The 25717-nt window shown below is 35.1% G+C and overlaps 2 protein-coding genes across 2 annotated transcripts; one reads left to right on the forward strand and one right to left on the reverse strand.

Moving 5' to 3' along the window:
• The first annotated feature begins 11111 nt into the window (after nt 1-11111).
• LOC100248461 (probable aspartyl protease At4g16563) lies at nt 11112-13004 on the forward strand. Its single transcript, XM_002272207.4, has one exon. It carries the CDS (start codon nt 11157-11159, stop codon nt 12558-12560), a length of 1404 nt encoding a protein of 467 aa, XP_002272243.1. The 5' UTR covers nt 11112-11156; the 3' UTR covers nt 12561-13004.
• Nucleotides 13005-14940: 1936 nt separating this feature from the next.
• LOC100253568 (5'-3' exoribonuclease 3) lies at nt 14941-25095 on the reverse strand. The gene is made up of 24 exons (XM_059737244.1): nt 24922-25095; nt 24611-24716; nt 24402-24478; nt 24096-24287; nt 23880-23999; nt 23697-23759; nt 23428-23511; nt 23134-23229; nt 18709-18786; nt 18458-18613; nt 18170-18319; nt 17870-17938; nt 17712-17810; nt 17525-17620; nt 17342-17412; nt 17119-17247; nt 16940-17016; nt 16814-16854; nt 16605-16679; nt 16381-16517; nt 15990-16094; nt 15825-15900; nt 15614-15684; nt 14941-15511 (listed from the first exon to the last, which is right to left on the reverse strand). The coding sequence occupies exons 1-24, from the start codon at nt 25093-25095 to the stop codon at nt 14941-14943; spliced, it is 2913 nt and encodes a 970-aa protein (XP_059593227.1).
• Between the last annotated feature and the right edge of the window lie 622 nt (nt 25096-25717).

Below are 25717 nucleotides of genomic sequence, written 5' to 3' on the forward strand. Positions count from 1 at the left end.
CAAGTTTAATCTTTATATGTATAAATCGAACCAAATCCTAAAGAGTTTGTTCGAGAGTGAGTGCTTATATTTTTTTATGTACTTTTATTGGAGAACCAAGTTGTATTTGGATACAAATAAGAAATGTGTCTTCTAATAATAACATTGAGATAAATTATTTTTGAAAAAAACACTTATCAAGTGTAAATTTTGAAATTTCTTAAAGGTTATATTTGGTTTTTAAAAAAAGTTTGAGAGAAAATGTGAAGAAAAAAAAATAGAGACTAAAAGTAAGAGAAAGAAAAAATTGAAGAAAAATAAAAACTAGGTTTAAACTCAATAAATCATTTTTATCTAATTTTTCAAACTCGTTTAACTTATTTGTCTTTATTATATAAATATTAAATAATTTAAAAATATATAATTTTTTATGAATTTTAATTATATTTGATTTTCTTTTATATTTTTCATAGTGAAACCAAACATGAAAAAATTATTTTTCTTAACATGTTTTTCTTCATTCTTTTTAGGAACCAAAATAGTTTAAATTGAATTTCTATATTTTTAAACTTTATTAAATATATAATTATTATAACATTAGAAGTTAATTATACTAAGAACCCATATAGGAGTGATTTGTTAAGTTTTATGCTAAACTAACCTATGTGAACATCCAAGAGAGGGCATGAATTGAGTGTTTGTTTTTTTTTTTGTTAATAGAAACCACAAAATAACAATTGCTTGTAAATTAAAAAAAAAAGAAAGGAAAGAGAAAATGTAAATTCAAGATTTTATAATGATACAGTCTAAACTCTAAAATTTGGATTACCTTTTAAAATATTTTAACCAATATTTTGAGAAGTCCTCAAGTAAAAAATGTTTCATTTAACCCAATAAGATTTTTAAGGAAACCTAAAATAATTGCATGAAAAGTTTAAACTTCAAATAGTCTCGTAAGTTAGGTAGGCTTTCCCATCCTTATTAAAACCAGAGTCATTTAAAGACCAATGAATATCCTAATGCTTTTAAAAGAAATACAATTTTAATTTTATGTATCCATCAGCTTACATAGAATATGTTAATGATAAAGATGATAAACAATTTTTTGTATTTTTCTCTTTTTATATCTTCTTCTTGACAGCTTCAAGGAGATCTTTTGGAGATTTTCTTTATCCACCTTTTGTCTTGTTATCATCAAAAGGGGAATCAAACCTGGTTTAATATAATTTTGAAAGAGGCTTAAAATACTTTCTAAGTGATTGGCAAATATTTGAAAATTATTTTAAAAAATACGAAGAATTACTTAATAAATGATTTCTCCAAAAAGATTTTTTTTTGTTATATAGCACATTATTAAAAACCCTATCAAAATAATTTATTTTACATTACATCCTAACACTAAGTTTTTTTTAGATACACTTCTTATTTTTAATTTATAAAAACAAAAAATGATAATAACTTCTATATAAAATGCTAGTAACTTCTGTCTAAATGCAATAATTTTTTAATACTTATCTTAAAAAGAAAATGGTTTTTAAAATTATTTTTAAGAAAAATTAAAGTATTAATTTTTTTTGCTCCATTAAAATTTTAAAATATAAAATAATTATATAATTTTTACATAAAAAGTTATTATATTTTATATAAAAGTTCATATTATATTATATTTTTAAAAATATAAATAAGAAATGTATCCAAATAACCAATAAACGATTTTTTTTTCAAGTATTTTTAGTGAAAGCATTACAAATGAAAACACTAAATAATGTTTTCAATTCGGGCTCTAGTCATCTGAGCCTATGAGAATTGGCATGTTCATTGAGGCCACTTACCAAAGCTCCAGACGTAAAAGGAAAGCACGTAGAATCACCAATTGAAATGATTAATTATAATCTGATATTCATTCTTTAAATACTTGTAAACAAGAATAAAATGAATAGGAGACTATTTTATAGCTTTTTGCATAAATTAAAAAAGATGGATGGGTGCATTGATATTTTTAATCCTAAAATAGGAAAAATGAATGAAATAATAAGGCCAATTAAATCATGTTCTCTTAAACTTGTTTTTTAAAATTACTTTAAATTAAATAAAAAATAGATTTTTGGCATTTTTCTTATGACAAGAGTGTTTGGAAAATTATTTCTAAAAAATATCTTTCAATTTTTAAAGAATATATTCTTTTGGATAAGCTGTTTTTAAAAATTATTTTTATTTTAATTTTTTTTAAGTTGTAAATTTAATTTATATTAAATTCAATTCAAAAATTAATAAAAATATAAAATATTTTTAATGTTGTAAAATTATAAAGTGAAAGGGGAAGAAAACAAGAGAAATCAGAATATAGGAAGAGAATAGAATGCACAGGAAAACTCTATGTATTAAATTTCATTAGGGGTCTCTTTATGGATGATCATCCACAAGTTACCATAGTGGTACAAAATCTCATATTTTATAACATTCCCCCTTGGAAGATCATAAAAATATGCCTCATTAAAACCTTCTAGGAAAAACCATATGGGAAAAACCCTAATGAAGGAAAAAGAGTACAATATTCTTTTGGATTACAATAACTGCCTCATTTAATACCTTGGGGTTTGAATGACTGTGCTACTTTGGTGAGTGTACTAATCATTAGAAGTACATGTGCGTAGCTCTTATATAAACAAAAACATGTAAAACATCTAGGGTGTGGTTTATTAGTGATGAGGAGACTGTACGATTTGAATGTTGAGGAGGTGTGCAGTTTGATTCGTTTGCTAGTCTAAGAAAAAAAGGTGAAGATTTTCTTGGCTTTAGTATACTAAGTGGTGTGCAATCTTGAGGCGCCTGAGAAGGATGCACAATTTGGTTCAACACACCAAAAAGATGTAGTAGAGAGTTCATAAGCACTTAGTCCCTAAGAAGCACTTAAAAGGTATGCTAGGTGGCTTTATGCTCGGTTAAAAGTGAGTAATGAGTGTTTTGCACACTTAAAAGGTATATAATCTATGTTCGTCTTTTTTTTTAGGCATGCTTGTCTTTTAAATGCTTCTAAGGCTGACTTGTTGCACCAAAAATACCTTAAAGCTTGCAAAATACTCACAAAATGCGTTAAATATACATTTCTAAGATACTAACAACAAAAGCAAACACTACGTTAGTTTTGAGTGTCTCAAACACACTAAAATAAGCTCTTTAGGGTCATCGAAGTGTTGAATTTGAGTTTTTATCAAAGATGATGACTTTTATTACAAATGTAGGAATTACAATGATCATTAGACTTTAACTCTAACATAGGAAGAGACTTAGTTGACACTAATTTTTTAATAATCTAGTGCATCGAATGACTAAAACATTGATGCCATTGGTGGAAAGAAACACAGGTGGAAATGGGAGCTTAAGAAATCATTGTTTCAATCGAAACGTGTTTGGCCACTCATAAATATTCCTTTTACTTGAGCCTTGGATAAGTAACAATTTTATTGTCAAATCTTTCATTATAAAACAAGTTGGGAAAAATTCAATGGATGTGTTATTATGTTTACAAAGCCAACAAACATACACTAAAATTTATTTAATATTTAAGGGCTAAGAATATTATTCAATTTGAAGGTAGATTTTGGAGTAATAAGAGAAGTGGTGCCAGTGAGGGATGGGTGTAACAAATCCATTGCCCATAAGTATTCCATCATTACCTTTATATGGTGAGTGAATAGAGAGATTTTCAAGGTCTAGGATGATGCAATGAGATGCACCCGAGTCCATCACTTAAATGGTGTTGTTTTGTCGTCTATCATTTACCTAGTTTGTCTATGTTTTGAAGTGAGCTTGATTTTTTACTTTTGCAAACCTTTACACTTTGACCAACTTTCTCACATATTTGGAAAATGATTTTGGATTGATTTGAGTTGTTATTAGATGCTCTTCATTGTTGTTGACCTTTGTTTATTAAGTTGGAATTGTTTCCCAAATAGTGGTTCTTGAAGTTATTTCAATTAGATTATTGTGATTACTAGTTGTTGTTATTGAAGTTTTAGTTTTATCTCTTGTGATTGTTATTGTTCTCCTTCTACTTGTTTATATTGGTTTTGTTATTGTTATTGAAGTATTGTGGAGAAATTTGGATATGACATATCATACAATAAGACATCTAAAGCGAAGCTTAAAGCACTTGCTAACTTATTTGGTGAATTTTATAAGTTATACGTAGAGCTGCCATGTTTTTTCATTTCCTTAGAGCAGGAAAATCCAAGATGTGTTGTAATTTCAAAGACATTTCCTAGTAATATGCGAAACACAAAGATATATTAGTGAGTTTTTTAGGCATTTCATCCATCTATTGAAGGTTTCAAACATTGTCGCCCTGTACTTAGTATTAATGGTATACATTTGTATGGGGAATATAAAAGCACTTTAATGATTGCTATGGGTTGCGATGAAAATAATTAGTTATTCCCACTTGCTTTTACTCTAATAGAGGATGTGAATATTGATAGTTGGGTATGGTTTTTAGCATGTATTAGAATTGGAGTAACTCAAAAGAGAGGACTTTGTGTTGTATTAGATCGACATCCAAACATTATGACTGCAATGAGCAATGTTCATCTTGGTTGGTCTAAGCTATATGCATATCATAGGGTTTGTATGTGTCATCTTGCTAGCAATTTTATGACCTGATTTAAGGATAAAATACTAAAAAATCTAGTATGTAGATCAACCTTAGCAACTAAGATTGAAAAATTCAATAAACATATGAACACAATTAGGAGGATTAATATAGTAGAAGCACAACAATGGTTGGAGACAATCCTTTTTGAGAAATGTGCGTTTTCTCACAATAGAGGTCGAAGATATGACATCATGATTATAAATATGTCGGAGGTGTTCAATAGCGTGCTTAAAGGGGCTCATAGCTTACTCGTAATTGCCTTGGTTCAATTGACATTTTTTCAGGTAAATATTTACTTTGTTATGAGAAGGGAAGAAGGTGCTAATCAACTAGTTTTGAGTAAGGAATACACTTTATATGTCGATGCTAAGATTAAGGCAAATGTGGTTAAGGTGGGATCTCATGAGATTGTTTTATATGATCATATCTAATGATGATTCCATGTGAAGAGGGGTACTTAAGAGTAGCTCAAGTGGTGGTTGAACATATCATGTTAACTTACATAAGTATGCATGCACATGTGGTAAAACACTCATATATGGATTCCCATGTAGTCGTATTTTAGCAACATGTCATTTTTGTTCGGTTGATTTTATATCACTTGTTTAACACTATTATAGTACATAATCATACTATAATACTTGGGCACCCTTTTTCACTATAATGGTTTGATTATCATGCTTTCTAAGTTGATGAAACATGTGTCAAGTGGATGACCTAAATCAAGTTGTTTGCATAATGAAATGGACGTTAGAGATGAAAAGACTTCTATTATATGTGGGTTATGCAAACAAAGTGGTCATAATCGTTGGTCTTGTCAAAATAGGAATAGAATTGATTAGACCATGTGATATATGCATGTAGTTTCATTAATATTATGGTGTAAACTACCAGGATACTATCTTTATGCAATTATTGGGTTTGGTTGTTAATGGTTTGATTATAAATATTGATGTTATTTACATAATCAACTTATTTGTATTTGGGATAATGTCCATACTAAAGGGGAAACTTTGTCAAAATTTTTGAAAATTTTTATTAGAAATATTAACAATATGGTCCATAAATGAATTTAGACTAGTATGAGTTGTTTATTGGTCATAAATGATTTGATATACTTAAATTTATCAAATTGATATATCATGGTTTTGTTGATTATTTGATTATGAATATTGATGTAATTTACATAATCGAGTTATTCATATTTGGGATAATTTCTATAATATAGGGGAAACTTTGTTAAAATTTTAAACTTTTCTATTATAAATATTGTTTATTTAAAAACATGAAGTATTATTTATTTATTTTCACAATTTTGTCATAGATATTGAGTACAAAGGACATAGTTTTGATCCAGATCCATTATATAAGCTTATTTTGGTTCTACAAGATAGATACAAGTCTCATTTTGTTGACTCTAGTTAGGTATGTATATGATAACACGTAATAACAACTACCCCATTTTGTTGAGGAGTTCTAGGAGCCGAAAAATTGTGGTTAATACCATGCTCATTGCAATAATCTTCAAAATCAATATTTTCAAACTCTCTCCCATGATCACTTCTTATTCAAGTAACTGTAAAACCTTTTTCATTTTGAACCTTGTTGCAAAACTTTAAAAACTCATAAAAGGTTTCATTCTTTTGACTTAAAAATAAGACCCAAGTGTATCTAGAGAAGTCATCCACAATAACAAATGCATAATATTTTCCTCCAAGGCTTGGTGTCCTAGAGGGACCAAATAAATCCATATGCAACAATTCAAGAGGCCTAGTTGTTGAAATGAAATTTTTGTTTTTAAAAGAGTTTTTGATTTGCTTTCCCGTTTGACAAGCTTCACAAACTTTGTCTTTTTGAAAATTTATTTTGGGAAGGCCTCTAACAAGTTCATCTTTGTTGAGTTGGGAAATGAGGTTCATGTTAGCATGTCCCAACCTCCTATGTCACAACCAACTTTGATCATGCATGCTTGAAAAGCATTTATCATGGTCATCATCTTTTGAAATATTTATTGCATAAACATTATCACATCTATGGCCCATGAAGATGGTTTTATCATTTTGAATATCTTTGATGATGCAATGAGATGCTTGGAAGACTTGTGATCATAGGAAACTAATGTAAGACGAATGCATGAGTGTACTTAGGATTTTCATACATTTCATGCAACTTAGAAAACTCGGTTTATTCTTTAAAACTTCAATTTCATTAAAACCCGAGTTTTTAACAAATGTACCTTAGGCAAAATGTTTTATAATTGACTTAATAATTCACCTAAAGACCTTGCCTAAGTGTTAGAAAAGAAAGGAATTGAAAAAGATAGGTTTTTGGGGCCAAAAGGCTCAACCGGTCGAGGCTATGGCCAACCGGCTCAACCGGTTGAGGAACCAGTCGACCGGTTGAGGAACCGGTCGACCGGTTGCCCTCGTCCGGTTGAGGACCGGTCAAGGGATGCATAAAAAGTTTTTCTCTCTCCTAGTAGACTTCTTTTCCTGGTCGAGGTGATTCTCTTCCCAGTCGAGGTCCGGTCGAGGCAACGGTAACCTGTCATGCATTAAATGCTCCAACGACTAGTGAATTGATCGACCCCTAGCTTGACCGGTCGAGGTTACCTTTTAATTTTTTTGACTCTCGAGCTTAGAAACCTATAAATTGAGAGCTCCACTTCATTTATTGATAAGAGAACACTTGCAATCAATTGTCTACCTACCTGTTCTTGACCAAAAAGCTCTCACTTCTTTCTTAGTACATTAAATCATCACTTGCATATCTTTTAGTGAACTCTTATGTGTCATCCTAGCTTTGTCTTGTATTTGAGTTATCCTTAAGCTAGGTTGAGGGATTCTTTCTTGTAAAATCTGAGTGTTAAAGCCTTTAAGAGGTTTGAATTTTGAAGAGATTGTGTAAGAGCTCATTGGAGCCGGAATCCAAGTGTAAGAAGATTAGAAGCTTGGTTGAAGCTTCAAGTTAGTGGAACCCTCACTCGGTTAGGAGATTAAGGAGAGTGGACGTAGGCAAGGAATTGCCGAACCACTATAAAACCCGAGTTTGAATTCTTTAACTCTATCTCTTTATTTTGTTTATATTGTGCTTGAACTTATTGTGATTGAAAAGATTTTAAAAGACCCAATTCACCCTCTCTTTTGGGTGTTTTTTCTTAATTAAGCATAACCTTTATTTTCTCAGTATTCATGAGCCTCTCATCATTGGCATATGTGACATAGATTGGTCACGACTATGTCATGAATTTTAGGTGTGACCCCCCTACATTTGAGATGAGAGGGTCAACAATATTGACATGGTGATTATATCATCAATTCTCTCATCCGTCAATAGATTTAGATGATGCCACATTAGAGCTATATGCACGAGCTTTCATATTGGCACTACTAGGTTTAGCGCTAGTTACAAACAAGAAGAGTATGAACGTTCATATGTGTTATTTCTCATTGCTTAGAGACTTTACTCGAATATCTTTGTATAGTTGGGGTAGTGCAGTTCTAGCACACCTATATAGAGAGTTGTGTCTAGCGAGTTTAGAAGGTGCCATCAATATTGCTAGATGTGTCACATTATTATAGGTATAATTAATTATTCATATTAGATTAAAATTTTTAGTTGCTTGAAGTTTATAATTTACGTAACATTATTAATGTTATATTTTTTCTAGTTATGGTCTTAGGAGACTCTTCACGTGGGTCGACCACCAACCTCTCTAGCAGCTCAACATTTAGATCATTATGCAGCTAATGATTTACTAGTTGAGGGTCTTATTAAGGTACATAAGGGATTATTGGATGAGGCATTATCAAACAAGATTTTGCCAACTGATCTGTTAGGATGTAGGTGGAGAGTACTTTTATCATGGGCTCATAACCTATCACGTGTGTTGACATTTTATCGAGATCAATTGAATACACAAACCCATGACCAGGTACATATAGGATGTAATGTATTATTGTTAACCATATAAGCATTAACGTTATTTATGTCAAATGTTGATATTTACAGGTTTTATGAGAGCCTTACATGGGAGACTTAGTTGCCCATTTTCTAGTGATATCTCTAGTAGACCTAACGATTTGGTGAATGAAGTCACCTTTTATATGCTTTGACATTGTCGAGTGGCATCAATCGGAGTGAGTGTTGCAATAGTTTGGCCTTCAACAAAGGATGTCTCTATCTTATTCAATAAAACAGGACCTACATTCCATGGATAGGCGAGGATGACATAAGTATGATTGAGGGGTATTACATGCATAATATATTACCTTATGCAGAGCATAAGGTGAGGACGACATTCCATCTTATCGTGCAATGCCTATTGCAATGACACCACCTATGACATGTATTATGGAGTTCCATGATACATACATGGAGTGGTACCGACGTATTGCATGACATTTGATCACATCCCATTTCCATAAGGATTAGATGAGGTACCATAGCACATCAACAACTACTCAGTTGCTAGTAAGATTTTTTTTTTTTACTTAGAAATGGTTTTTTAAATTATAATTAAAGGAAAATCATCTTCAAATATTTGACTTTTTTTTTTCTTAGATCACTGGTATGGTTAAGATTGCTAGTCGATTTGGTGGGGCTACTTCAGGTGAATTAAGCGACATTCATCGAATTGCTACTAATATTTTGCATGTTATTGGAGAGGAACATCACATATGTTCAGTCCATGAGTCGTCAACATCTCAGGTCCATCCATGAGACCACTTATGTTGACCACTACAGTTAGGATGCAACCTATTCGAGGCCGAGGGAGAGGTGGTAGGTGAAATGATGGGTGATCTGGTTGACAACCTCAATGATCTATGCATTCATTTGAGACCATGTTACCACAATTCACTTCATCTACCCTAATTGTACCTAAGGTTTCCACACTTCTCCTTTTACCCCAACCATCATCTTCACCTAAACCTTTTCTCTTAGAGCACTATCATATTAGATACTACCTCACCATTTACCACCCTACCATTACCTCTATTTCCTCTCATAGAGGCCATTATTTCTAATGTCACTACACTAGAGACAACCCCACCATCTACTAATCTACCATCACCTTTACCTTATATTCTAGAGACCACTACACCACATGTTACCTTACCATCATCATCTATATCTAATCTATTAAAGGCCACTATATCAGATGTTATTACATCAAAGACCACTACATTAGATGTCATTCTACCATCTCCTATATCACTTCTCCTAGAAGGCACCATATCAAATATCACTGTACTTGCGATCGCCTCATCATCTACCACCCTACCAACACCTAGACCTTTTTCCATAGAGACTACCATGCATCATACCCTCACACATGTTGCATAGCTAGATGTATGCCCACCTAGGCAACGTCGTGATCCATGTAAATGTCGAGCCTTACCTCCATCAACTCCATTTCAACCTACACGTATGGAGACATTCCAAATTGTACAGATAGATTTGACAAATATGTATATGTATTGTAGATGTCCATAGAGAAAAAGGAAGACCACATTATGTGGCATTCATTAACGATTGTCTTTTCATATTTTGTGTTTATTTTCATTTGCATTACGTCATTTATTTATTTATTTATTTAATTATGAACAAATTATTATATATTTAAATGAAAATATGATAAATTTTAAACTTAAATTGAACTTATATATATGTGATATTATATATCACTTATATTATAGTTTATAAAAAATAATTAATTTATATTATTATTTTTCTAAATAGGCTTTCATAATTTATTTATTTATAAATAAATATAATTTATATTTAAATATAAATAACTAATTATAATTTATATTAAGTATAGTGTTAAATGTTTTAATAAAATTAAACAAAAATATTTTTATATCAAATTAAAAATACCATTTATTTAATTTCATATATTATTTTTAAAAAATAATTATATAAGTTTATTAACCACTAACATATTTTTAAAATAATATGGTATTTTTATTTAAAAAATTAAAGTTAAATATATATAAATTTCAAGTCAAAACCATAGATGATAACTACGACTTTAAAATCATATTCAAAACTGTAGTCACTTATCATAGTTTCAACTTTATGTTTAAAACTGTAGCTGATAATTAAAAAATGATCAAGGTCATAATCATCAACTACTGTTTTAAGCTTAAAGTTAAGAGCGTGATTGGTGATCATAGGTTTGACCCATTTTAAAAGAAAAATTCAAAACTGTTGTCCTCGATTGCACATGACCTGCATGGAGTAGATTGGGTATTATTTTGGATTTCAATTTACTTTAATTTATTAACATCCTATTTTTGGTCAAAACTCTAATTAATTTTGGAGTGAATGCTTATGCAGCTTTCAGTTCCAGACACCCTTCAAGGCTTGAATACAACACCGCTGACACCGCTACTAGTTGATTTTCATTTCATTTCATTTCATTTCTCTTTTCACTCCTATTTCAACATTTTTAACCAATAAAACAGCTACTCTGCACAAACATTTCTCCACTCACCCCTCACCCCTCACCCCTCACCCCACAATGCCTCCTCCCCTCTCTTCTCCTGTTCCTTCTCCTTCTCTCCCCTGCTTTCTCTCCCTTCTTTCTCTCTTCTTCTCCCTCGTTTCCTCCTCTCCAAACTCCCCCATCACTCTCCCTCTCTCTGCTTCCAAGCCATCCCCACCTCCTGATCCCTATCGGAACCTCCGACACTTGGTCTCTGCCTCCTTAATCAGGGCTCGCCACCTCAAGAACCCCAAAACCACACCCACCTCCACAACCCCACTCTTCACTCACAGCTATGGTGCATACTCCATTCCTCTCTCCTTCGGTACTCCACCTCAGACCCTTCCACTTATCATGGACACTGGAAGTGATCTCGTCTGGTTCCCTTGTACCCATCGCTATGTCTGCAGGAACTGTTCTTTCTCTACCTCAAATCCTTCTTCCAATATTTTTATCCCCAAGTCCTCCTCTTCTTCCAAGGTTTTGGGTTGCGTGAACCCCAAATGTGGGTGGATTCATGGTTCCAAAGTACAGTCCAGGTGCAGAGACTGTGAGCCCACTTCTCCAAATTGCACTCAGATCTGTCCGCCCTATCTGGTTTTCTACGGTTCTGGGATCACAGGTGGGATCATGCTCTCTGAGACATTGGATTTGCCTGGGAAAGGCGTTCCCAATTTCATCGTCGGATGCTCTGTCCTCTCCACCAGTCAACCCGCCGGAATCTCTGGCTTCGGCCGTGGTCCGCCGTCGCTGCCTAGTCAACTCGGCTTGAAGAAGTTCTCCTACTGTCTTCTCTCTCGCCGTTACGACGATACAACTGAGAGCAGCTCGCTCGTGTTGGACGGCGAATCGGATTCTGGAGAGAAAACCGCCGGACTCAGCTACACGCCGTTCGTCCAGAACCCGAAAGTCGCTGGTAAACACGCGTTCTCGGTTTACTACTACTTGGGTCTCCGGCACATCACTGTTGGAGGAAAGCATGTGAAAATTCCGTACAAGTACCTAATCCCAGGAGCGGACGGCGACGGTGGCACAATCATCGACTCCGGCACGACGTTCACGTATATGAAGGGTGAGATCTTCGAGCTCGTTGCCGCCGAGTTCGAAAAGCAAGTGCAGAGCAAGAGAGCTACTGAAGTCGAGGGCATCACCGGTTTGCGACCGTGTTTCAACATTTCCGGACTCAATACTCCGTCCTTCCCGGAGTTGACATTGAAATTCAGGGGCGGAGCAGAGATGGAGTTGCCATTAGCGAACTACGTCGCCTTCCTCGGAGGTGATGACGTGGTGTGTTTGACCATAGTGACTGACGGTGCAGCCGGAAAAGAATTTTCCGGTGGGCCCGCTATCATTCTGGGGAATTTTCAGCAGCAGAACTTCTACGTGGAGTATGATCTGAGGAATGAGAGGCTAGGGTTCCGGCAACAGTCATGCAAGTGAAGGATACCACCGGCGCCGTTGGTACCGTCCGAACGTCCGGATTCTTGCCTGCATTTTAGGATTGTACTTGGCATAAAATGGTTGAATTTCGAATAGGTACAATCCAGAAAAGCAGGGTAGAGGCGAATGGTAAGAAGAGTAAGACAGAGTAGTTGATGACAACTGGGATGGTCGGTGTGGGTCTCACTCCCCATTCTGCATATTAAATTTTTATTTGGAATAATCTCTCAACACCCAAGGGGGCTGAGGGACTTAATTTAATATAAGACTCCAATACTGTACTAATACTTATAAGTGATAATTGAAATATCCAGTTTGTGTTGGTGGGAGGGTGACCCAAGTGACAGATGAGTCCCCACGAGCCTTGGCCGGATTGGGAGTGTAACATGTGTTTAATTGTTTCTTTTTATGATTCAACTCAATCACTCTCTGGATTGGAAAGCACTTTTGACAAAGTGAACCTTCCCACATTTCTGCTGGAGTTTATACAAAAGTACGAATTTTCACTTCGAACCTTCAATGAGAGTGGTAATTAAAGTTTCTTAATGATGGTGTATACTAGTTGCGTTGGTCTTTATCTTCCACTAGGGGTGAGATAAGCTCTCTCACAGGAGCATGTAGGATTTTTTTTTTTTTTAAAGACCGTTTGGATGGACTTTGAAGATATGAAAAAAAGAAGAAGAAACAAACTCCTTTTTAAGCATAATTTGACCTTTTGTATTTGCTTGGTTAATTTATTAAAAGAAACTCATCTGCCAGGAAAAAATAAAATAAAAAAACATAGAAAGGTATCCAAAACACATTAATCTCTATCAAATTATTAATATAGATCATTGGTGAGGCTTTTAGATGAAATGACATGGCCATAAAACCGAGACATTGCTCTTATTGGAGTTGTATTTGCCGCACCCTACCCAGTCCTTGAAACATATTTGTACAAGAAATATAGAAGTGGACATACATGGGGCTTCCAGAGAATGATTGAGCAACAAAAAGAGGAATTTATAAGTAGTCACAATCTCCTTTTAAGTAAGTTGCTCTGCTCCCTCTGCCTCCTTAAAAGTGCAGGGGACCCCCAAGCAATGCAACTATATATATATATATATATATATATATATATATATATATATATATATATATTGGCAGATAAGTCAAGAGGCACATGTGATTTGCTGGCAACAATGGAGAGGTGGATATTGGACACATTTGGCCTGTCTCATTGATGACAAGGAGTAATAATTAGGCACCAAGAGATTGGTTACAAATAACTGAATACTTCTCGTCTTTCTGAGAAATTCTCACTCAAATCTCAGTAATCAACTCATTTTTCTCTTCTTAAAGATCAGAAGATTTTATCATTCATCAAGAAATATCAATCCAATCCCTTCCAATATAAATCTCAACACTAAACATAAAACCTTAAAAGAAGAGAGACATGGGTTGTTGGATCGTCCTTAACTCAGCACCAAGCAATAAATGTGGAGTTGATAAGCTTTTTCGAGTCATGGGATCTTGGTGTAAAAGCAGCAGTTGGTGGGGCTTATGTTCTATGCACCTTTTACACACTGCTGTGTGGCCTCAGTTGCCACCATTTCTATTATCTAATGAATTCATACACTATACTTGTTTTTATGAAGAGGCCATCATATACATAGTATGGTTTGTCTGGTATTTGCATTGACCTTTTTCTTTCTGGTGGGGTTATTGATTAAGGAACTGATAAGACAGAAATGAAGATGGTGCATGTGCAATTCTAAGTGGACGCTTACACACAGAGTAGCATGCTTGTTCCATTCCAAGTTGCTGCATGGGGCCAAACAGTACAGGGGATGGAGCCAAGCAGTAAAGGGCATGAAGCCAAGCAGTAAAGGACTGGAGCCTGTAATTTAAGTTAGTCTATGGATGTCATCAAGCAGCCTCATATCAAACTGTGACCACAAAGGAAAAAACAGAGATGAATGTAGATCTTCCTTTCTAATTGATTTTTAATATTTATGATCCCTGAACATGAGGGGGAACTTTGGCTCACAACATCTGCATCTCTTTCCTCACAAATTACCCCATTAATCCCATGCCTTGAACCCCTCTCTCTCTTCCTTATCCTTTTATTTCTCTAATCCTTCACCAACAAGTATATAGAGATTTTTAGTTCAATTCATGACCAAGCGTGTCTAAGCAAGTTCCATTTGTCGAGATATCTAAGATAATTCCCATAAGATTCCATACCATCCCACTTTTGCTAGAGCTTAGAAAAAAGATTAAATATAAATTTTTAGGTCCACTTTAGATTTGCTTCATTAGCTTGGGGTATCCTTACAGTTGCAAACCAACATATAAAAAAAAAAGTTCGATAGAGCTGGAAAAAAAGGAACAAAAATAACTACCACCGGTTAGGGAATGATTTATCTCTGGCTGGGGGTTTCATTGAAGTAACAGCCGCTGCATATGAAATGTGCCTGCAAGGGGGGTCTGTAACATTTGTTGAGCCTTTCTGCCATCTGTCTGAGCCCTGACCATTACCAGTAGTTGTATGTAAACTATCCTTCCATGTAATATTTGTATGCTCTATTGAGCCTCTTTGCCATCTAGTGGAGGCATGATCAAAGGCCACGCTCTTATTATACGTTGAGGGATGTTTGGAAGGACAGAAATTGTTTGTTGACTGATGGTCTCTTCCATAAGAAGCCAAACCATGTCTATTCTCTGATATCTTTAAATCTTGGATGCCTTGTAATTGAGCTCTCGATCCCACTACTCTATTCATTTGGTTGTGAGTTTCTGACCTGAAATTCCCACTGCATCTCAGGATAAGAGGATTGTGATCTTCGCTTCTAGTACTCGAACCTGCCCTTGCAACATTTAATCCACTAGCTGCAGATATGGTAGATGAACCACATGCTTTAGATTTCAGCCTGTTAATTGCTGGTCCAAACCCTTCATGTCCTCGAAATCTGTAATGTTATTCAAAACCCAAACTTGTTTCATAAAAAGGAAAAGAAAGAAAAAAGGGAGGAAGAGGGAGAAGGGGAAAATAAGAGTTGGTATTCGCCTACTTGACAGGGGGTTTGCTACCCTTGTATTCATGCCAAAGTAGTGTCTCCTCTATGTCAGCTTCGGTTATTGTCTGCAACAATTCCTTGGTCTAAGAAATTCATGCTAAATATCTCATGGAGCTTTATCCCAAAATATATTATAGACGTTCTGTAAATGAAATTATTTTAGTATTGAATAGAAAAAGGAATTATAATTCTGAAACCGTAATACCTTAAAGGGGAATATTGTCCCCTCAAGTGGACGAGGAATATGTAGACAGCCATTGGGCACTTCATAAAGCATGCTTCTGCAACATGGTGAGGCAAATTGAGATACAACCTCAAAAGGGCAAACATAGGCGCCTAATTTAAGCTCAAGGTCACTCAATAGACTTACATGACATCATCTTCTTGAATGTTTTCCAAATTCTTATCAAGGCAAGTGGAGTTCATCATATTCAAGCCATTATTATCAAAGCATATATAACCGTTTATTCCCAAACTGAAAATGTGTGAAAACAAAAATTTTGAATGATTAGTTGGTTCAACAAATATCATATAAGAAATGTTATCCACTAGAACCGTAATGGCAATGAGACTACCAGAGGTATCAGAGCATATTGCCAGTATTGGTTCCTAAGTATTTTAAAGTGTGTTTAGTAGTGATTCTAAAAAGTGTTTTTATCATTTCTTATACTTGAAAAATAAAAATTTTCAATTTCCTAAAATCACTGAACTCGGACCAGTAAACCTTTCAATACAAAACATGTATCACAACAATAACCAACCTGAAATTACTATCAATCTTGGCTGTTTTATTTGGTTTCCTGCAGGAAACCTGTTCCGTATAAAATAAGCGTAACTTGTCTGAGAATCTCAAGAACAACTGGTCAAAACTTCTTGCATTCCTAACTGCCTCTTGGTCCTACAAATAATAATAAATTACTAGGTTCATAAGAAATCTATCTAGTAAATAAATAAGACCATAGGTATCGATAAAGAAGTGTTATACCTCAAGTTCCTTCTCTAGCTTCCTAGTCTCGGCTAGAAGTCGTGCTTCATCTATGAAAGGAAGCTTGCAGATACCCTTTAAGGAACAAATGAGTGATTGTGTTGCATATATCACAAAATTTTGAGATACGAGTTAATGACTCAATGTGGGAAAAAATATAGATGTAATTAGTTCTTCAAAAAGAGTGTTATAGAAATGAATTAGCAAACCTGCCATATAAATCGCTTTCCATCTGTGTCAACTTCAAAATCTAAATACAAAAGAATGAAACAAGCTAGTTAGTTTCCCACAAATATAACGGTCAAAGACTATTCATTCTATAAAGCAATCCTTACTAGTATTATAAAAATCAATGATGTTGGAGTCCTCATCGATCATGAGTGGCTGATAGGCTTTGGGAAGAGCATGGGCACTAAACAAAATCATCTCTAACTAATTTCATTACAATATAACAAATTCTCAGAGAGCTACTGAGAAGAAATGAAGAAATTTAAAAAAAAATTAAAGAGCTCACCTGCTAGGAGGAAGAACACCCATGAGTTGATCAAACGGTTTAAATGGTGAACCTCTTTCAAACTTGCCTTTAACTCGGGAAAGACCCTTAAAATCAGATGCAAATGGACCATAATGGTATGGATAGAACCTGTAGTGATGTTTCAATTTTAACCTCCCTTCAGCAGAATAAATAGTAAAACTTTAAGTGTTGTTAAGTCATTCATCTTATTGAAATGTTTTACCAGGTCCAAGATGGAACTCCTGAGAAATAATATTGGAGAACCCATAATAGTCCTTCAGTGTACTTCTGAACCTATAACAACTCGAAAGAAATCAAACATATTAGAAGAGTAGGCCAATCTGATAAAGATGAAATCCTCTGCAACAAAAATTTAAAGCTCATATTTGTAGCATGTAAAACATACTAGTTCCTTCCTTGTGCTTTCAATCCCCTGAGAGGTGTCACAAGAACATTTTTCCTTGTAGTACCTTTCCTTCCACCCCGGATGACCCAATCTAACCTGCAGAAAAGTTTAATAGAGAAAAAAAATAAAATATTAACCATGCATACCTTAAAATGAAAAAAAAAAATCGTTAGGGAATAACTCATACTCTGTCGATTCCAAGTGAACCACTTCTCCACAGATCTGATTTTGCTCGAATGTTTTCTTTCAACCTCTTCTTCATTTCTTTGGTATAGAATGTTGCTAGCTGCAAATTAGAGAAAGATGATAAATATCTTAAATAATGAAAAAGAGAACTGTGATTACAGTGGCATTAACGAGAAGTAAATCTAGCGACCGAGCAGAGGAGTGCTTAAGAAAGAGCAAAGCAAACATCTATGTTTATAACAGTTATTGTCAACTTCAAAATATTAACTTTACATACAGAAACCTCTATATTTTCTTTGATCTGTTTTTGTTATCAGTAATTGTTTAATGATATCCTGGAAAATCAATGCATCGATTAAATGCTGAAGAAAGGAGGCTGGTTAGTTCTATTCCAGATATATTGTGGTATCTGTACTGGGCTAAAAATTGAAACTTCACAAGAAAAGTGGAATGACCTACTTCAGACTTATCAGTAATTAAATATTCTGTCCCACTTGAAGTTCCAAGATTTTCTACTGAAGAAGATGATCTTGCTTTTCCACTGGGAGATGTACAACCCCTGTTTGTTGAACCAATCTCCAAATTGCAACTCTGGTCTTCTTCATTATTCTGGACAGTAATAACATTGTCATTATAGCTTAAATTAGAATACAATTTAGCCTTTTAATGCAGCAGTGGGAAGGACAAGAAGAGTTAGTAATGCATTAAATAAATCCTTTCATAGTAATGATAATCATCAATCAATACCGTAAAAATGTCTGAATTTTCACATAGAAGCCATCTGAGTTTGCTGTCTCGTAGTGCCATTCTTTTCTTAAATATCTTCTCCTCATAGGTACCAACAAGAAGGATGAACTTCTCAACCCGTTTTAGTTTGACAAAACTTCCTTTCTTTTCTTCAATCTGCTTTATTACAAAGTCACTGAAGAGGGCTGAGTTCTTCCTTTACAATTTTACAACTAAGAAGTAAAAAAATGGATGTTAATATTTCTTATTACCCGTTCCATATCAACCATGTAGCCTCCTATATTCTTGAACTCTTTCTTGTACACGGTCATCAATAAATCAATAGCTCCCTACAAGAAGGAAAGCCCAGATCAGTAAGTTCAAATTTTTTAGCTTGCATTCATAGCATCTCTAAATCAATATTGTCTAGGACAGGCGGAATGAAAAACCTCTGAAGAATTTGAAGAAAAATATGAAGAATTTGAAAACAAAATATGGAGGAACACCTCAATTCATTCTGTGATACCTCTTTTTTTTTTACAATGAATGAAAGCATAAATAAATAGCCTACGGATATGAGACAATTCCGGAATGGAATTTCCCTTACATGGAAAGTGAATAAACTCTTACATGGGAAGTGAATAAACTACTCTTACATGGAAAGTGAATAAACTACCTTGCTAGAATTACTCCTAAATATATAAACTACTCTTACATGGAAAGTGAATAAACTACCTTGCTAGAATTACTCCTAAATCAATTATAATAAAGGTTGTACATTACACTAATTAGGGAAGTAAACAGAGGATGCTGGCTTGATTTCCAACACTCCCCCTCAAGCCGCGTTGTAGATGTTGATCATTCCAAGTTTTTCTGTCAGATCTTCGAAGTTAACTCGAGCAAGAGCTTTTGTGAGAATGTCAGCCGTTTGACAGTTTGTCGGAGTGTAGCTGACTTTGAAAACTCCTTCTTCAATCTTTTCCTTGATAAAGTGTCGATCTATCTCCACGTGCTTAGTTCGATCATGATGAACCGGATTCTTAGCGATACTGATGGCAGCTTGATTGTCGCAGTATAACACCATGGGATGCTTCAATGGAACCCGTAATTCTTCTAACAGCCTGTTCAACCAGATTCCCTCGCAGATACCTTGTGCCATAGCACGAAATTCTGCCTCAGCACTGCTACGGGCTACCACTGACTGTTTCTTGCTTCGCCATGTAACCAAGTTCCCCCAGACAAATGAACAATAGCCTGAAGTTGATCTCCGATCAGTCACTGAACCTGCCCAATCTGCATCTGAAAAAATCTCAATCTCTTTATTTGTTGTTCTTTGAAAGAAAAGACCCTTTCCCGGTGTCATCTTGAGGTATCTCAATATTCTGATCACAGCAGTCATGTGTTTTTCGGTTGGATTATTCATGAATTGACTTACCACACTAACAGAGAAGCCGATGTCTGGCCTTGTATGAGAAAGATAGATGAGTTTCCCCACAAGACGTTGATATCTTCCTTTATCAACTGGCGCACTTCCATCACTTTCTTCCAGTTTGACAGTTGTATCCATAGGTGTTTCTGCCGGCTTGCATCCTAGCATTCCTGTTTCATTCAATAAGTCCAGAACGTATTTGCGTTGTGAGACTGCTATACCTTTCTTTGACCTAGCAATCTCCATTCCGAGAAAGTACTTGAGGTTTCCAAGATCCTTGATCTCAAATTCCTTTGTCAGTAATTTTTTAAGTAAGTCAATTTTCTCTTCATGATCACCTGTCAAAATTATGTCATCCACATATACAATGATAATTGCCAGTTTCCCTTCTGGGAAGTGTTTCACAAATAATGTGTGATCGGATTGACATTGAACGAATCCGTACCCTTTCACTACCTTAGTGAACCGTTCAAACCAGGCCCTGGGAGATTGTTTGAGACCATACAAGGATTTTCGGAGTTTGCAAACCTTGTTGAAATTTGATGTCGTCTCAAGTCCAGCAGGAATGTCCATGTAAACTTCTTCCTCTAAGTCACCATTGAGGAAGGCATTCTTCACATCAAGTTGGTGAAGCGACCAATCGAGATTAGCTGCCAAGGATAAAAGTACACGAACAGTATTGAGCTTGGCAACTGGAGCAAAAGTTTCTTGATAGTCAATGCCATAAGATTGGGTGAATCCTTTGGCAACCAACCGAGCCTTATACCTGTCCACATTACCATCTGCCTTGTACTTTACTGTGAAAATCCACTTACACCCAACTGGTTTCTTACCTCTTGGGAGGTCAGTAATTTCCCACGTACCATTCTTTTCCAGCGCCCGAACTTCCTCATCGACTGTCGTCTTCCACTTAGGATACTTGAAAGCTTCCTGAATATTCTGAGGAACTTGTATCTCTGTGATGCTAGAAGTGAATGCACGAAACGTAGGTGATAGTTTATCATAAGAAATAAAATTTCCAATGGGATGCTGAGTGCATGATCTAACTCCTTTCCTCCAAGCTATGGGCATATTAAGAATATCATTTTCTAACTCGGAATCAACAGTACCATCAGGAGCGTTGTTACCTGGAAGTTTGCTTGGATTAGGACCCGGTTCTACCTCATGGGTTTGTTGAGAAAGTGCTCTTTCTTCCGTTTCCTCTTGGATGTGCTCCTTATCCCACAAGTCAACAATGGACTCGGGTTGATTAAATGACTCTGGAGGAATGTGATTTTCAGTGGTGATGGGTGACTCACTGAATGACTCAAGATCCCAAAATTGATATTCCTGAGTTGAATTCTCCCCTTGAATATCGTTTTTGGGATAGTAAGGCTGGGTTTCAAAAAAGGTGACATCCATTGAATTGTAGAATTTTCTTGTGACCGGAGAGTAACACTTATACCCTTTTTGATTTGAAGAATACCCAAGAAAGATGCACTTGAGTGACCTAGGATCAAGTTTACTTCTATGTTGTTGATTGATATGAACAAAGACAGAGCACCCGAAAATTTTGGGTGGGACGGTGGAGATGAGACGAGTAGTCGGAAAGGATTTTAGGAGTGTTTGACAAGGTGTTTGGAATTTTAGTACCCTAGACGGCATCCTATTGATGAGGTAAGCTGTCGTAAGGACAGCTTGCCCCCAGAATAATTTTGGAACATTCATGGAGAACATTAGTGATCTAGCCACCTCTAACAAATGCCTATTTTTCCTTTCAGCGATTCCGTTTTGTTGTGGGGTATCAACACATGAACTTAAGTGAACTATCCCTTCTTGTGCTAGAAATTCTCCTAGAATGGAGTTGAAATAATCCCTAGCATTATCAGACTTTAGAATTTGTATTTTTGACTGGAATTGGGTCTGAATCATATTTTTAAAATTTTTGAAAATTTGACTCGTTTCAGATTTTTCTTTCATGAGGAATACCCAAGTTAATCTAGTGTGATCATCTATGAATGAGACAAACCACCTAGTACCAGTTACATTTTTTATTCTTGACGGACCCTAGATATCGCTATGAATCATTGAGAATGGCCTAGACTCTTTATAGGGTTGAATGGGAAAATGAGACCGGACTTGCTTTGATAATTGACAGATTTCACACTCAAAGGATTTTGGATTTTTATTAAATAATGAAGGAAATAAATGCTTGAGATACATAACATTTGGATGACCTAAGCGATAGTGCCACAACCTAATTGCACTATCGTTATTTTGACATGAAACCAAAAAAGAATTACTACCAACTGTCATTTGAGGTTGTTCTTGTGGATCGTGGCGCTCCTTAAGGATGTAGAGTCCAGAGCATTCCTCAGCATTGCCAATCGTCTTCCCCGAATCCAAATCCTGAAATTCACAGTGAGTGGAGGAAAAATTAGTAATACACCTCTTTTCCTTAGTGAGTTTACTAATTGACAATAGATTACAGTCCAAGTTAGGAACAAGGAGAACAGAGTTGAGAGTAAGATCCCTTGATAGCACAACTGAACCTGTTCCGGCAACCTTTGATAGTGAACCATCTGCTATTCGGACTGTTAAATTATTTGGACATGAGCTATATGTATCAAAAATTGTCGCATCTCCCGTCATATGATCAGATGCTCCTGAGTCCACTATCCAAGGTTTTTTACGTTTCTTACCAGCAGTGAAGGCACTCAAAAAATTACCTTTGTGAGCCAAGGTTCCGGAACCAATGACCTGGTTGGAAGATGAGCCAGTTTGTGACTGTACTGACAAAAGAGGAGACAGTAGTTTCTGAAGCATCTCCATTAAAGATGAAGACGATGAGACAGGATTAAACCTGCTCTGATACCATGAAGAATTTGAAGAAAAATATGAAGAATTTGAAAACAAAATATGGAGGAACACCTCAATTCATTCTGTGATACCTCTTTTTTTTTTACAATGAATGAAAGCATAAATAAATAGCCTACGGATATGAGACAATTTCGGAATGGAATTTCCCTTACATGGAAAGTGAATAAACTCTTACATGGGAAGTGAATAAACTACTCTTACATGGAAAGTGAATAAACTACCTTGCTAGAATTACTCCTAAATATATAAACTACTTTTACATGGAAAGTGAATAAACTACCTTGCTAGAATTACTCTTAAATCAATTATAATAAAGGCTGTACATTACATTAATTAGGGAAGTAAACAGAGGATGCTGGCTTGATTTCCAACATCCTAAAAAAAAGCATAGGAAGATAAAATCATCAACTATGCGCTCGAAATTGATCTCCTTCAATTTCTCTGGAGGATCAGAGATCTTCATGTCCAACTCCAAATATTCTCTCAGGATCCAGACATGGAGAAACTGTAAATGTAAAAGAGAAATGGAAATGAATCAGTGACCATAGAATAGTAGTATTCTGAGTCATATAAGCTATATACATTTCTGAACTCATGATACCTGGTAAGGCATTTTAATGGAAGATTTACTTTCCAGGTTTTTGATGAAAGAATTAGTTTTGTCAACTGTGAGAACTTGTTTAAACCACCCTCTTGACTTTACCAAACTTGAATTGGCTTTTGGAGGGCTGGTTTTGGTTTCTACTGCCGATTCACAGCTACCTCTCTGCTCCAATGTGAGCACATCCTACAGAGGAACAGTCACAAAAGTCAGTTTAAATTACAGTACCTATTAAATCAGAAACTAAACAACTTAAGGATGTGGGACAAAGTTAGAGAAAATTGGAATAGCTAATCATCTGCCACATTATGAAGGAAGAGATACCCCATACAAAGTAAAAGGGATTAGGATGTATTGATAAATATGTTTACCTCTCTCAATATTGAAAAATGAACTTCATGTGTTGCCAAAGCTAACATTATCAGATCAGCGTCCTGCACACAAATGTTCATTATTATTCATAAATTATAACTTATAAGAGACAAGAAAAATAATTAAGCTTACGACAATGGATATCAGACATCTTAAATTCCATTACAGAGAAATTCTTATACCAGACCATATAGGCAGTGAAGGGTATTTGGATTATAATCAGGAAGACTGCGCTGTAAGCGTATAAATGACATTATCTTATGCTCCCCTTCCCCCGGGACGTTAGAATCAGAGAGAATTACCTATAACATAGTAATTGTAATGATAGAAATGGCTTAATTAAAAAGACAAAGAACCCGAAAATGAGATAGGGATAGGGATTGAGATAGGTATTAAACCTTTAAATCTTTCCAGCCAGCTTCATGCTTCATTCGTGAACAAATGTATTGTTGAAGTGCCTTTGACACCTCATGCATAAATACAGTTCCTGGGGTGATGATGTTGGGGTCTGAAACTTGAGATTCCTGCTTTGGAACAAGTGGTTTACCTTCCATTTCAAATTGCCTTCTCAGCCTCTGCTCCTCAGCTTCCTGCGCAGTACAAAATCACAATAACTCCTATATGTATACCAGAGAAACCAAATGAATTATAAACTGTTGTACACAATTTAAAGAAAAGAAGAAGAAGAAGAAGAAGAACCCCACGGCAATTTCATTGTCTTTTGCCGTCTGAAAACGTCTGCGTCGTTGTTGATTCATTTTAGCGCGTGGTGCAACCCCATCTATAAAAGTTATTTAAGCTTATAAGTAGACATAAAATAAAAGCACTTAGCTCGCTGGTTTGCTCTAGAATTTTGGAAAATAAAATATCAAGTCAAGCTGATGGCAGCCATGCATGAACACAAAAATCTTACCAATGGCCATATATAATAGCTTGCGTGGTCTTACGATGCTGAAAATCCTATCGATGTATTCATACATGTTGTTGAACACTTCTTCAAATGTTGTTGGAGGGAAAATCTGAATCAGTAAAACAATGAAATAAAGAAAAGAGAACTATACAAAGTTTTGTTTAGAAGAACCATTACAGAAGAAAATGTAATTCTACAAAAGATAACCAAGTCATTTTATATCCACTAAAGCCCAAATAAAGGAGAGAATAATTTGTAAAAGAGCAAACAAAAGTTAGAGGAAAACGATGATTGAAATAAGGGGATGAACAGACTTGATCCTCGGGATGAAAACAAGGGTGGATGATCCCATTCATATCAAGATAGAGGTTATCAAACTCTATGCCATTTGGGTTTGCTGAGCTTGACTCCCTTTCATCTTCTACAGCTCTCACAACGATCTCCGGATACTTGTTCACCAACCATCTGTAAAATGATGGTACACCCATCGCTCTCTCTACCTCCAAGTGGGTTTGTGAAGCTTTTTACAGACTACGGTTATTGTGGAACACGACTCCAAAAGATATATATAGTAGATCATGAAGTTTATGGCAATTCAGGGAACACCAAAGGGTCAACAAAAAAGCTACACAAATTCCAATAAACTTAGCGCATGCAAGAGGCGATTGGAGAGGTTTTTTGGAGGTTGAAATGATCATTGTCGGTTGGCTTTTGGAAGTCCTCTTGGCTTTTCAATAAAAATAAAAATGGTAGGTAGTATTTAATTGTCAACAGCTTATTTTCACGTTTTTTTTACTATTGTCGCTGCAATTAAATATGCACAAGGTTTGTTTTTTTATTAATATCCCAAAATTATTAAGTTGAAAGGTATTATTAAATGCTTTCGTTTTTATTTTTTTATTTAAAAAAAATGGTAATATAAACTATATATAAATCTATAACTATAGATGGATCTAGTGCATTGTCTCCCATAAAATAAAGAGTTACATGTTGCTTCCCTCAAGCCGTTTGGTGGCTCCACCACTATATACTCTATATAAAAGAGCAAAAGTATTTGATTACCTTTTTTTTTTTTTCTAAAATAGCTTCATCATCTTAATTATATGCATT

The sequence above is a fragment of the Vitis vinifera genome, chromosome 6 (assembly GCF_030704535.1).
Source record: "Vitis vinifera cultivar Pinot Noir 40024 chromosome 6, ASM3070453v1".
Taxonomy (NCBI): Eukaryota; Viridiplantae; Streptophyta; class Magnoliopsida; order Vitales; family Vitaceae; genus Vitis; species Vitis vinifera.